General features: G+C 37.8%; 1 protein-coding gene across 1 annotated transcript in view; it reads right to left on the bottom strand.

Annotated features, from left to right (window-relative positions):
• Positions 1 to 231: 231 nt before the first annotated feature.
• Positions 232 to 13,504, bottom strand: part of lmbrd1 (LMBR1 domain containing 1) — an 86,259-nt gene continuing 72,986 nt past the window's right edge. The window contains exons 15-16 of the mRNA XM_071522439.1: positions 3,012 to 3,103; positions 232 to 1,995 (exon numbers count right to left, since the gene is read on the bottom strand). Coding sequence (XP_071378540.1) covers positions 1,885 to 1,995; positions 3,012 to 3,103 — 203 coding nt within the window. The 3' untranslated portion in view covers positions 232 to 1,884. The remainder of the gene's footprint in view (positions 1,996 to 3,011; positions 3,104 to 13,504) is intronic.

The following is a 13,504-nucleotide window of genomic DNA, read 5'->3' as shown; positions in this document are numbered from 1 at the left end:
GAAACCATAAAATGAATAGCTACAAAAGTCCTTTAGAAAACCAAATGGAAACTCATTTAATAATCCAGATGGATCGGTCGTAAACAAGGAAACAATCCTTAAGGATTTTTTGAGTTGTATACGATTCAGATTAAAGTCAAATTAGACAACAGAATCCTTAATGACTGCATACAAATCTTATATGATTTTTGACAAATGGAAGGTGAAATGAAAAACACAAAGAATGAGGGAAATTTCTGATTTTACTTTATAAGGTAATAGGAATAAAAGACAGGGATTATCAAATCTGAATTTATTTAGAACAAACACCACTGTTAGTCAAATGATTTCTTGCTCAGTCCTTGTTAGAATAATCTTGTAGCAAATCAGGCCAAACCACATAACGTTATGGCAAGTCTTAGGCTGATGCAGACAACGTAATATACTGAACCAATCAGCTGGGACAGAAAGCCTACGAAAACAACTATGACCTCTTCGCCATTACCTTAAAATAGTCTTAGGTTTGCCAGATTGTGCGTACATCTGGTCAAAATCTTGATTTTGGAGGCCAACTGTACCAGAGGACAATTTTGGTGCTTAACTGATTCATGAACGTGTGTAGTGTGTGCCCATCTTTAAAGTATTTTACATTCATTAGGCACAAACTTTTCCAAACGGTTTCCAAATAAAACAATGTCATAATTCAAATTTTCAATGACTCGATACTTGTCAATGTACACTGTTAATTTCTCTTTTAAATCAACATTTTTTGTATTAATCTTGCCATGTACTGTACAGTTTGACTGTGAATGCACCAAGATATTAAAATAAATAATGTGGCGGAACCAAAGCCGTTAATATTACTATGTCATATTGTAAGTATGTTGAGAAAAACTAAAGTACTGACAAAAATTATAACTACTCCTTAATCAAAAGCAAAATCGATCCATCTCTTTCATTAATACTCTCATGATATTCCAATACAGAGAGTAAAAAGCTATTGAACCCATTTGGTGAAAACCCAAGGAGTACTGACACCTTAAAAACACGAAAACCACAATTGGTCCTGTTTATATTTCAAACACAGTGCAAGTATGCAAGTACAGTAATGCTAGCTTACATAATGGTCTGAGCCTGCCAACAAGTGAGCAAAGAAAACAGCAGTAAGTCCACTAGCACTAAAATGTAACCTCAGACAAAAAGTAGCAATATAATATAAACTTTTGAAAAGTCTACAGCAGTAAACACCTTTTTTTCATACCTATATTTTTTTCTCAAAAACAAGCAAGCAAAACAGTTTACATTTTGTAAGTTCTACTGTTTTTATATTAATGATTTTCTCTTAAATGTGCATCAAAGCCAACTATAGATATTCTCGTACAGTAACCACTTAAAGGGTCTAGAAAGTGTATAGTGAATTAAAAGTGAGATGTCTAAACTTTTTTGTCTACACATAAAGTTTAGACATAAACTCCATCTGTGTCTAGATGTGGACACGAAGTCTCAGAATGGAATGTCTCCAGTTTCTGACTCTGCAGCCGCAATAAGCGACTTGTCTACCAAAATGACCAATTTGTGTCAGTTTCAAACGTTAGAATTGAGAAGTGAATTCTCAAAGCAGGAATCAGAGTTGGAGTCAACTCCCAAAATCCCACAGCTATCAATAATATAGGCAGAGAAAGACAAAACAATCAGTCTAAATGGTCACATAAAGGGGAAGGACATGTCAACCCAAAACAAGGCTGAGATGGGCAAGACACGGCTGCACTGGCTTCTAAAACCACTACATTAACAACGATGACACAAATGACTGACATTTATCGATTTGATTATGAAACAATACTTTCTAGCCCCTTTAAGATATGGTTGGAATACCTATGGCTCAGTCCAAGCAATTACTGATTTTCAGTGCACATATTCATCATCGCTCATGTCTGAGTCATCAGCCTCCACCTCTCCTTCAATCACAGACTTCTTCCCTCTGCAGCAGGACACCACCAGGCCGATAAGGAAAGCCTAAAAATTACAAGAAAACCGCACATTAGAGAATGTTTTAAATGATCATTTGATCCATAGCATACATCCATAATACCAGGGGGAAAAAAGGCTATTACAATTGTTGCTGATGAGATCTGTTGTGTGCAGGCTGGTAAAATTATTTTCCAATCATTTCTTTCTGAGCAGAAATTAAATTACATCTTTCTGTTCTCATGTTCTGCCCTCAAGATAACAGTCTTGAACCGGTTCTGAACTAAATTAAATTTTGTTTAAATAATGTTTTACAGTTAGTTACAGCCAAACTAGCCAAAGTCAATGTTTTTGATGGATTCTGCCAAACATCTATCAAGAACAAACCTGCTTGGAGTCCATTAGACATACAGTATTATTTTTCCCAAATTCCCACTAAGAAGATTCTGATATGTAATCCTCAAGTTGCTTCAGGGGAGATTCACAGTGAAAAACAGCAAGGACCTGATGAAGGCACTAGACCTGGGGAATGATTGAGTGGTTGTTGCTATGCTACTGTGTCATTCAGCAAACACATGAATGGAAATGGAAAGAAAAATATAAAACTAACATCACCAACATCCATAAAACTCAACCTTGAGCAGTATTAGCTTTTTATATTAACATTTTCTTCCAGAATATGTGACAGCCTGGTAAATATTAATACAAACACCTCTTGCCGGAGAAGACATTTCTGTTTTTTCTCTACAAAACATCTACAAAATGATGAATCTTGCACTTATGTTAGCATTTTCAAACCTTGGTGCGATATAGGATACAGCTACATATACAGCTGTATAGATGTTATGACAAAATGCATTTAGTACAATACAATCATTATGGTCCTTCCTGCACATCTCACAGTGCCATGTGCAACTTGTGTTTCTGGACTGGCAAGATCAGATGTAGGCATTTGATGCTGTGCACTATGGGATGGGTAAAGATGTCAGGAGAACGCCCTATTCATGGATCATCACTGTAGGTTGACAGCATTGTTGACATCTTATGTACATCCTTGAACTTACCCCAATAAATACCCAGTTACCAAAGTAGTAGATGGTGCTGAAGAACCAGAACTTGTGGAGGAAAAGATAGGATCTTGTCACCGTGCACTGGTCTGAAAAACATAGAAAGCAGAAGTAGGTTCTGTTAAATAATGCTGGCATTATATAGTATAACAGAAGATACATGCACAATGGGTGACCTAGAATGTTAAAAAAATTCAGAATCTAATCTATACATATCCAATATATTCACTTTTTATGTCCTATAGGCAAGCATTCCACATAAAAACGTGGATATAAAAATTGTACAATACATTTAAAATCCAGCAAGGTGAATTAGTAATTTTATTTCAGATTTTCAGACAAAAAGCACCCCTTCTCTGGTTATAGAGGTGGATGTAGGGGAAGAATAATCATGCGCAGGTAAGGAAGGAAGGTCAGCGGGACACGGATGGGTAGCCCGAGGATACAGGGTTTCTGTCTATGGAGAAATATGGAAAGTGACTGCAGTCTTCACTGTGGTTTGGACTATTATCCAGCATAACAGTATAAGTACAATAAAATGTGACAAATCAATTGCCAACACAGTGTTTATAATTGCACAAGCAGAGCACTTGCTGCACATGTGTGTTATAGATGGGTTTGCCCTCACTTCAGAGCCTCGGGGACTCTTGTCATTGTAACTAAAAAAGACAACCACTCTTCTGGAAAGAGGGAATCCGTGTCAGTGTCATTGCGAATACGGCTTAACCCATGGATACATTTGGAATGACGCTTCATTTAATGGAGACTTGCATCAAACATATCTAATATTACATGTTGAAAAGGCAACGGTAAAAGCCTGGACACGCCAGACGACACCCTCAGTTTGTGAAGATAGTGAACAATGAGATATCTCCCACACACACCACACCTGCTGGGAAAGTGTCATGGAGCCCTGCTAACAATATGTTATGAATATAACCCCAGTTCTCTGAAGAAGGGAAGGAGACCCAACCTACACAACAACTGGACATGGAAGTTATATTCATAACCGATAACCTATGGTTCCCTTCAATCGGTCAAGGAACCAAATTTATTCAACAATGCCTACGTTTACAGGCAGAGCATAACCTGGATATTGGTCATACACTGGTTAATGTCATACATGGATTAAACTGTTTACATGAGCCTTTGATACCCTACTAAAGTAACAACCGGGTTACTTTAGTAACCGGTATGTGTAGCCATTGTGATGGTCATGTGGCCATGGCCCTGACGAGCCAGACAGACTAGCATATAGTCTACACCAGTCGTGTTTTAGCTACAGCGCATGGCAGTGCAGTTGGTGCTCCTTACAATCACGTTGTGTAGCCTACACAAAATGTTGACGAGGTAACCCATTTGAAATTAGCTTTATGTTATATTTGCTTCACAAAACTGCTGATAATCAGATGGGAGCATAAGCCATAACATCTAATTTTCCAGTAGCAAGTTAGCCAATGCTAGCCTCATTAGCTTGTATGTCAATAAAAATTCAGGCAAATTGTAGCCTACTTAGATACTACACACACAACTGAACAAGAGGCACTTGAGCTGCTTAATATCAAACCATAATTACCATGAAATATTAAACATAACCAGTTATGCTAATGAGGTCATTAATTAAGGCAATTGCTGCATCAATTAGGAAGTATTTCTATGTCAACATACTTGTCTTCACATAACACATGGGTGGTATTAATATGAACTCTGTATCTTAAAGCATTAGGGAGTTATAGTAATTTCAGGAAAATCAAGTTTTCCTCTTTAATATGCAAATTTATGCAGCAAGGTGCTCAAAAATCTAATCAGTTCATCTACTTTATAGGGAGTATTGTGTAGAATGTCTACAGTACACACAGACACACAGAGACGCCACCATGACACACGCAGGAGAAGACTAAGCCTATTTTCTTGACAATGACAATTTGGACCATGCTAATCTTCTATTGAAAATTTACAACAACAAAAAAATCTGTTTGTTACATTTTAAAGACTTTGTAATCATTAATGTACGTGAATGGCACCAACCCATTTGTTTAATTATATTAATAAATAGATAAATGTAATTCCAGTATTCCAGCAGTACGCAATGAACCTTTACTTGAATCAAATGGTTCTTCAGTTGTTCTGTGATTGTTATGGCACTGCAATGGCAATAATATTTATTTATGCAATGGCCAATGGATAGTATAATGTAATATCTGTAGTTATATATATGTACAGTATATGTACAATATACTGTATATAATATTATATTTCCCAACTCCAACACACTCCCACTTCTTGATTGTAGCGGTGGTGTAGTAGTGGTGTGTACTGACATAAACAAGCAGACATGTTGGCGGAACATTTTGTTGTCATTCTGTAGTATGATTTGTGAAATATATGCTGAATGTACAAAATATTAGCAACATCTTCCTGGTACTGAGCTGCAGCTCCTTTTGCACAATCTACATCTTGTCTCACAATTAAAAATCCTTCACTAACTCGCCTGCTTATCTTCATCTACATCTGCTCCTTTGTGATTGGTATAGATTTAATAAGGGACATCAATAGGGGATAATGGATTTTACCTGGATTCACCTCATCAGTGAACTTCATGAAAAGAGTAAGTTTCCCAAATATTTGTACATTCAGTGTAGGCCTGTATTTACTGTAATTGAATGTGAGATATTTACCCATTTTCCTTCAGCTGTAGCCTTTTGCCCAATGGCTACAAGGCCACCATTCAGACTGCAAAATCATAACTTGTTTTGGCCTGCATGTACCTGTGTTGCCCACTGGCTACAGGTAATGCCATTATATTATAAATGCTCATATCTTGCAACATTTTTTTAAACTGGCGGAAATGTTGGATGGATGCTGTCATTTGTAAGAATTCATATATTGACTAGTGTTCCTCAAATTATATGACATTTTATTCCTATGGTCCAGGATGTTTCAGTAAATATTTGACAGTGAGATTTATACTTAACATATCATTGCTGATAAAATCTGGAGCTGATCCATGAAGAGTGAATTGGGAAAGTCTTGCATTTATTGTCTGTGGAGCTGCTCCCTACTTTATACCTGATATCATAAGTTTGAGTCGAGTTGAGTTGAGCTAACACTGCTAAAATGCCGTAGAAGGGCTTGGGTAGAACTAATCCATGGAAGCCACTGTTTCTTGTGCAACAAAAAACATGTGGATGGTTGTTGTGTGATATCTTTTGAAAATGTTTATATGACCATTTATATGTCCGGTAGATTCACAATGTTATGGTTAATATTTGTTTTGCTAGCTAACTGATTGAATCGAAACTAAGTATTAAGCTAGCTTTGATTTTTTTAGGTTCTCCCTCACCTCAAGTAGATAACAATTAACTGTTTGCCAGTTTCCTGCTGATAGCCCATGCGCACCCTCCACACAGGTGATGGAGTGCTTGTTGTGGCGCGAGATGGTTACCATGGTTACCATGGCATTTGCATGGTTAGCCTGCCTTTTTCCCATCTTGACATACACACAGAAATGTGGGCTTCGTTTCTGTGTGTATGTCAAGACGGGAAAAAGATACACCAATAATCCAATATAAATGCTCTGTGTAAAGACAGCTATAGTTCTCCAGTTTCTGACTGTTGGAGAGAATTGTTCATAATCCCAAATATTAATTGTACTGCCATAGACCACCGGAATAATATATGGATTTTTAAACGGAGTCATTCAACCGAGTTAAGTGTATGAATGGGTATAGGCAAGGATGGAAAAAAACTGATGGAAATGTGTAAACTGTCAATGTTATGCATATGGTGCCTTGGTCACTCTCAACTGTTTTTGTGTAAAAACACACTAAGGAAACCTGAGAAAAACTACTTCCTATCTAATCAAAAGTGTATTAATTAGCTTGGCCATCTAAATTATGAATAACATTATTTGGTCTGATAGTAAAGAAAAAAAAACCCAAAACATTTGTGTCTACTCCTTAAGATACCCCTAGCATTCCCAGACTTATATAATAGCAATGGGACAAAGCAAGAGATAAAGTCTGTGAAGCTGAGGTGAAGAAGGAATGGACTGTCTGGCTATGTTAGAGAGCCATCTGGAGCATTAAGGCTGACCCTGCTGAGCTGCTCCTATCACACTGTTCCTCACACAGCTCCGCACACTGACTTGAACCACATGAACAGTGCAATCAGACTCATACCAGGCTCCGTGAAACCAAGGTCCACTGAAATAACTCAGCGTGGTTTAGAATTTATTCATTATAACCAATATTTTCAAAAGCTTTCTCTCTATAGTATAACCTAGGTGTTGAAATTAAAAAGGAAAACCCAGCTCTATGCTGTTTTATCTACAATAAAGATTAGATAGAGAGGACCTAAGGGAACTTTAAAGCTGCACCGACGGTCAGCTTTTGCTTCTGGAGGACCGACAGATAATAGAAGGAGCAACTTTATCTTCATCCCCACGTCCCCACTCTTTTCCTCCAGCACCTCAGCCATCTGTAGCTCTCCAGCTGCTCACCTGAATTGCAGGGCTCAGAATGGGACCTACAGATGGTTCGCAACAGTGGTCTGCCTAAACATATTATCATGTACACCAGTGACCCAGTTCACCTTGAAATCACTACCGTTCCCTGATAAGAGCATGGGGCAGCTTGCGAGTGCAGGTAATTTCACCTTGAGTCATGATACTGGGGTGAGTGCTGCCCTATGTAGCAGGATGCATTATGTATAACGTTCATCCCCGCATCCAAACACAAACACAAATGCATGCATAAAAGACTTCAAGCACATACAGAGACACACATATTTGTTCTTTGTGAATGCCTCTCAATCAAAAAGCACTCTTGTGTACACACATGCTTTTACTTTCTTTCTACCTAAAAGCAACAGAACACTTGCATTCCAGTGTCCTTTGAGGATATTCCTTCAACAGAAGGAATATCAAAATCTTATGGTTCTCAAGGTAACTCAAGCTTCTCATGTTCACCAAAAGCATGTATTCATGTTGTAATCTCTCAGGTTTTTGAGAGATAATCCATAATTATTTGAGAGATAATTAAGAGAAAATCTCTTCAAGCAGCATTCAAGACCTCTAGATGAAAACACAAAGGACAGCATATGTAGATAACTGATAATCTGTCTGGGTCACTGCTGGGTCAAATGTACAGACCACTTTCACTCTTACAAGCAAGTTCAGAACCTCCACATTGACATTAACTGAATTATTTTTTAATCATCTAATTAGTTTGCTGTGCAATGTAATTATAGCCCAGTGCCAGGACAGGATTTGAGGAGTGAGGTCACCTGACTGAGCGAGCTGATCAACAAATTCCCTGTGGATAATCAACCACTTTTAAGCAGAACAAATAGTGCTAGAATTACAAAGGACCTAAAGACTGCATAATGATGCTCTATGTCTCAAAAAAAGTACAAGTCTAACTCTTTTCTATGAATCAAAATATACTGCAGATAAACATTATAGTAGTTGCAGTGGCTAACAAAACTATTCAACTCCCATAACCTATTGGTTTAAGATCTGATCTCTTTTGAAAAAGTATTCATTCCTGTTTCATTGTAAATTGAGATAGCCACCATTTAAATAAAGTGACACCTACGGTTGCCAATTATGGTATGTTTTAAAGGAAAGTAAGGTTATTAAAGTCGTTGGTTTACAAAATAATAGCAATTTTACAGTCTGGATCCTCTATATTTTGGATAGAGCGAGTGAACTATGAACTTCAGATAAAGATTTTATTCCCTTGAAAAATACAGCACTTTACAATGGAAATCTATTCTCTCTCCATTCTGAGAGAGATTGATGTGTCTGTCCTTATTATATGAAAAAAATATTGCACCATCATCTTAATCCGCTACCATTTCTCATTTTTATAGCCTAGATATGCTTGGTCATTTAGAGGTATCCCCATAATGAAAATGAAAGGCCATAGGTATGAAATGGACATGATCATGTGACTCCAGGGGTGCGTTACACATGCAGTTTTATGGAGTTAACAAGAGCTGCTATCTCACTGAAGGCTGAGTGAATATTGGGGAACTATCTGACCAATGGCATTGTTATGTTTTTCCAAATACCATCTAATTAATGAGAAGTTGATGAAGAAAGCTTAGCTGAGCAAAATAAACTATTTAAGTTTATTAAGTGGTAAATTCACACTACTTTAATGTAATGTCATTTAACCAATTAAAAAATGAATTGGAATAAAACAACAAACAAAAAAAACAAACAGACAAATTTTGTGCATCAAACAGTTAGTGAGATGTGTGAGGCACCGACAGGTATAGCAATGCCAATTGAAGAATAAGTGCCAAAAGGCCAATTTATTAGTGCTTCTATGTTGGTTGCTTTGACTTCTCACAGTCAAAATTTTGATGAAAAGCTGACACTGTAATCACTTCATGCAAATATTAAGGGTCAGCTCCCATGAACAGCATAAGGTAGTTCTGTTACTACAGTGCACTTCTTTTCCACACCACAGAACATAATCATCCACAATTGGTGCTCACATCCACAAATTACTCATTGTTTATAAAAGCTCTACTCAGCCCTAATTCATAAGTATGTGATTCTTGATCAGAAATGGAAATAAATATTAATTCTATCACTTAATTTTTGAGGTCTCTTGACACAATAGCAAGAAAACAGATACACTTTAAAACAGTTCTCTCCTTTACAGATAGGGTTGTCTGTAGATTACAAGATCCACCTTTTTCTTTCAGAAAAAAGGAACAACTTTTGACTGACGCATTCCATTGTAATGCAATTTGATGATAATCCCCTTGATGCAGAGAAAATTAGAATTAATTTGTGTTGGGATTGAGGGAGCCTCCTGTTGAAAATTGCATGGGCACCTGACATCTCAGAGGCAGCAGATAAAATCGCAACGATCTTTTCCCCTGTAGCTCTTTGAAACAATGCTGTGGAAACCTGCACGTTGCTAGGAAACAGACAGGAGTCTATAGTGTGAAAACACCCTGTATTATAAGTTTTATTACTGGGATTGAAGGTCTAGAAATAATGTGATATCATTTAAAGTCGAGATGAAATGAAAAATGCATTTTTAACCCTTTTAGATCACATCCCCGGTCATATTGTGCACCTATTTAACAATATATGCCAAAAAAAATACAAAAAATAAATTTCTTTGTATTCTTATATCAAAATCCAATCATGTTTTCTTCCTGTAAAACAAAATATGCCGTGTGCTTATGTAAGCATGAACCAACCAATTTCAACCAATAATATCATGACATCCACCCATTAATCATTCTTCAACCTGGTGTGTGTGGAGCCAACAGTCCTCTGTAGCTCCGTTCCTCTCTGTTGCTCTGTATCGCGCTAAACTCTAAGCCCCGCCCACTGTTTAGCAGTCCAATCAAATGAGAAGGATTTGATTTAAATCCCTCTTGTAACTGTACACCGCTCAAATATTCCGTTTCACTGGGAAATACGTCACAGTACAGAAGCTAAAGATGCTCTAACTTCCGTTTCAGTGGGACTTTACGACTTGACGTTCACCTCGTGATTATCAGGTAATAGGGGAGTAAAACTCACAGAATAAAGAAAAAAGCATCGCACACTCGAAATGCTTATTTTCTGCTGAGAATGTTTCATCATAAAGCCTTGTTCTGAGTCTTGAGACTTCTTAAACGTGTTTCCATGACTTTCAAGGTTTTGTTTGATGAAATTCATGGACTCAAAATTGGTATGGTTTGGGCTAAGACATGACATTGGTCAAAATCATAGAGGCCTCATTTTTAACTCCTGATCAAGTCAAGAAATCCTGATGAAATCCTTCATTTTAAAAGTACTGCTGTATCAACACAAATCCCCATCACAGGGTTTTTCTCAAGATGTGAAGTTTTGATCTGAAGGTGGAGAGAGGTGAAGCATATTTTTGAATTGGGGTGGTTCATTTTAAATTTAAAAAATTGCATGTCTCATTCCATGTCACATATCTCATTAATACCTTAAATCCTAAGATTCGGTTCTGCATCCTCCTTTTGGAAAGGTGAGAATGGAACAGGTTGAGAAGGGGGCTATTATATTAATTTCTCTTAAGGTTAGTGTGTGGAAGGCACTTCTGATAAAATATAGAATAATGGTCAGTTTAAAGGTGACAAGATGAGGTACTGACCCTGGAACTAGAGCTATACCTAAACAAAATGTCAGGATATTGCTCACTGCTCTTTCTATTTTTTTCAAATCTACATGTGTTACGGCAGTTAGTGTGCAAGGCAGTACAGCAACACAAGCTGAAAGGGGGATGATGTAGTGGGGTTGGGGGTGGTAGTGAAAGGGCTATGGCATTAAATAAACAAAACTATTACAGTAGACCATAATGCCCGATGAAGGATTACTTCAAACTGGCCGTAACCCACTAAACCTCACACATCAGTGGCAGAAGCTATCCACACGGCTCATTGTTTCGCTGACAGATTTCACAATAAGTTGCACAGACACTCATAACTGGAAGCTCCTTGGCCTTACATGGATGTGCTGCCAGAGTAAACATTGCAAAGACAGAATAGTACAAAAGTGATTTTGATTGGCTCATTTGGGATCATCAACTGATAAATGCAAACAGCCAAAAATTCTTTGTAAAAATATGATCCTATGCATAGAAAAAAAACAAAAAAAAGCACGGTTCATTTGTATTTCAAATATGGTTTTTAGACCAACTACCAAACACAATGTATACAGTAAGTGAATGGGAAGTCTGAAAAAAAAAAAAAAAAACTCTTTAGCAGTGACTGTCAATCTCCATGGCAGCTATTGCCAGCGGTTGACCCTTCATGAACTTATATGGAGGTAAGCGCAAATTCTCTACCAAAATGAAATATCACTTTAAGTTGATCTGGGGTTTCTGTCCCCTTTAACTGGCCAGCACCTATCACCGCTTGAGGCTTTTAGTTTCAGCCTCATGCTACTCAAAGGCCAGATAGCAGAACTCCCAATAACACAAAATCAGATTCCCAACACAGATTAGACCAACAGAGAACGATTCCTTTTCTTTAATAAAAACATCTTTACGCCCTGTGTGAAATCCCTTATGGAAAAAGACTTTAGGGCTCAGGTTGTCTGGGGCCGGGGCAACAAATTCCTGTGGATTCATCTCCATTATGCTGAGTAAATGAGTAATGGCCTGGTAATGACCTTAGAGGAGATAATGGAGAGCTTGGCACTCAGCACCTGCTCACCAAGATGTGAGTGTCATTACACCACTGTGACCCACTGGCCAATCAGTCACCAGCTTGACTTCTAACCTCCCTTGCCCTGCCTGTCTGTTAACCCAGTGTCACACTAGAGGCTTGGGTATTACAAACGGATGCCCTTCCGGCGCCTGTTCCGGGGGTGAGGTCATTTTACACCCAAGCCTGTTTCCGTTCTTCTTCGACACATCCACAGAGAGGAGGAGCTGCAACAAACGTGTTCAAATAATTGGACATACGTGTGAAATGCAGGGAATGAGGGAAACATCATTTCAAATCCATGTTTGAGCACCTTGTGGTCATGCTAGCCATCTTTCCTCCAACAGAAATGCCATGAAAAATACTATTGCTGTGTTTACAAACCATACAGTACAGTGCCTGAAATGATCCCTAATGATGGATCTGATAACACTTACCAGAATGATACAAATACTAGGAAAGCGAAATATATTGTATATACAGCAGACGTTATGACAGGGCTAGTATAACAGATGTCTAAAAATATTATGAGAATATTAACAAGTGGCAGACTGATCACATTTAGCTACCACAGTTTTCCTCCGAAGAGAGAGAAAAGAGAGAGGGAGAGGCGTGGATCACTGCAAGAGGCGATGCCATGAATCATGTACAACCGTCACTTCCCATCAGTTGAAATGTGTCATACGTTACCCGCTTGTGACAAACCCTAGGACTTCAGTAGAGAGACAATTATGGCAGGAGAACCAGTTTAAAGCATAATTCTCAGTAATGAAAAGACATTTCAGAATGACTTCCCCATGAAGCAATATGTCCCTTCAGTATGACATTTATAGTTTTCATTTATAGTTATTTATATGCTAATATGTGTTCATGTCAATCAACTTTCATTTCTTACAACAGTTTGAAAACTACACTTCTAACACATATACTACTAATTAAAAGTGGATGCCTGTTTTTTAGTGTGTTCAGAGATAAATATTTTCAACAGGTGATTAACAAGTGATTAACTAATAATGAAGTCATATGGAGTGAGCATACTAAGAAAGGACAATGGCTGCGGTCGAATAGTCAAAAAAATACAATCCTAACTCCTATTCCTAACCACTTTTCCTTGACCTCGTTGGAAAACATCATGAGGCCAAGGAAAGATGTGAAAGAGAATTCATAAGGGCTTAGGAAAAGGCAACCGCGGTGCTCAGAGAATCCGACTGCACTAGGCTACACAATTATGCGACGGCGGATGTTAATGATGTGGTCTGCCGTGGTGAAACTACAATGTTCAGAAGATGGACTACTAA

Source organism: Centroberyx affinis, unplaced genomic scaffold (genome assembly GCF_046629955.1).
Source record: "Centroberyx affinis isolate AG114_WGS23_722 - 3 ecotype Tasmania unplaced genomic scaffold, CSIRO-AGI_Caff_v1 ptg000987l_1, whole genome shotgun sequence".
NCBI lineage: Eukaryota > Metazoa > Chordata > Actinopteri > Beryciformes > Berycidae > Centroberyx > Centroberyx affinis.
Note: the sequence above shows the minus strand (reverse complement) of the source record. Positions and strands in the feature narration are given on the sequence as shown.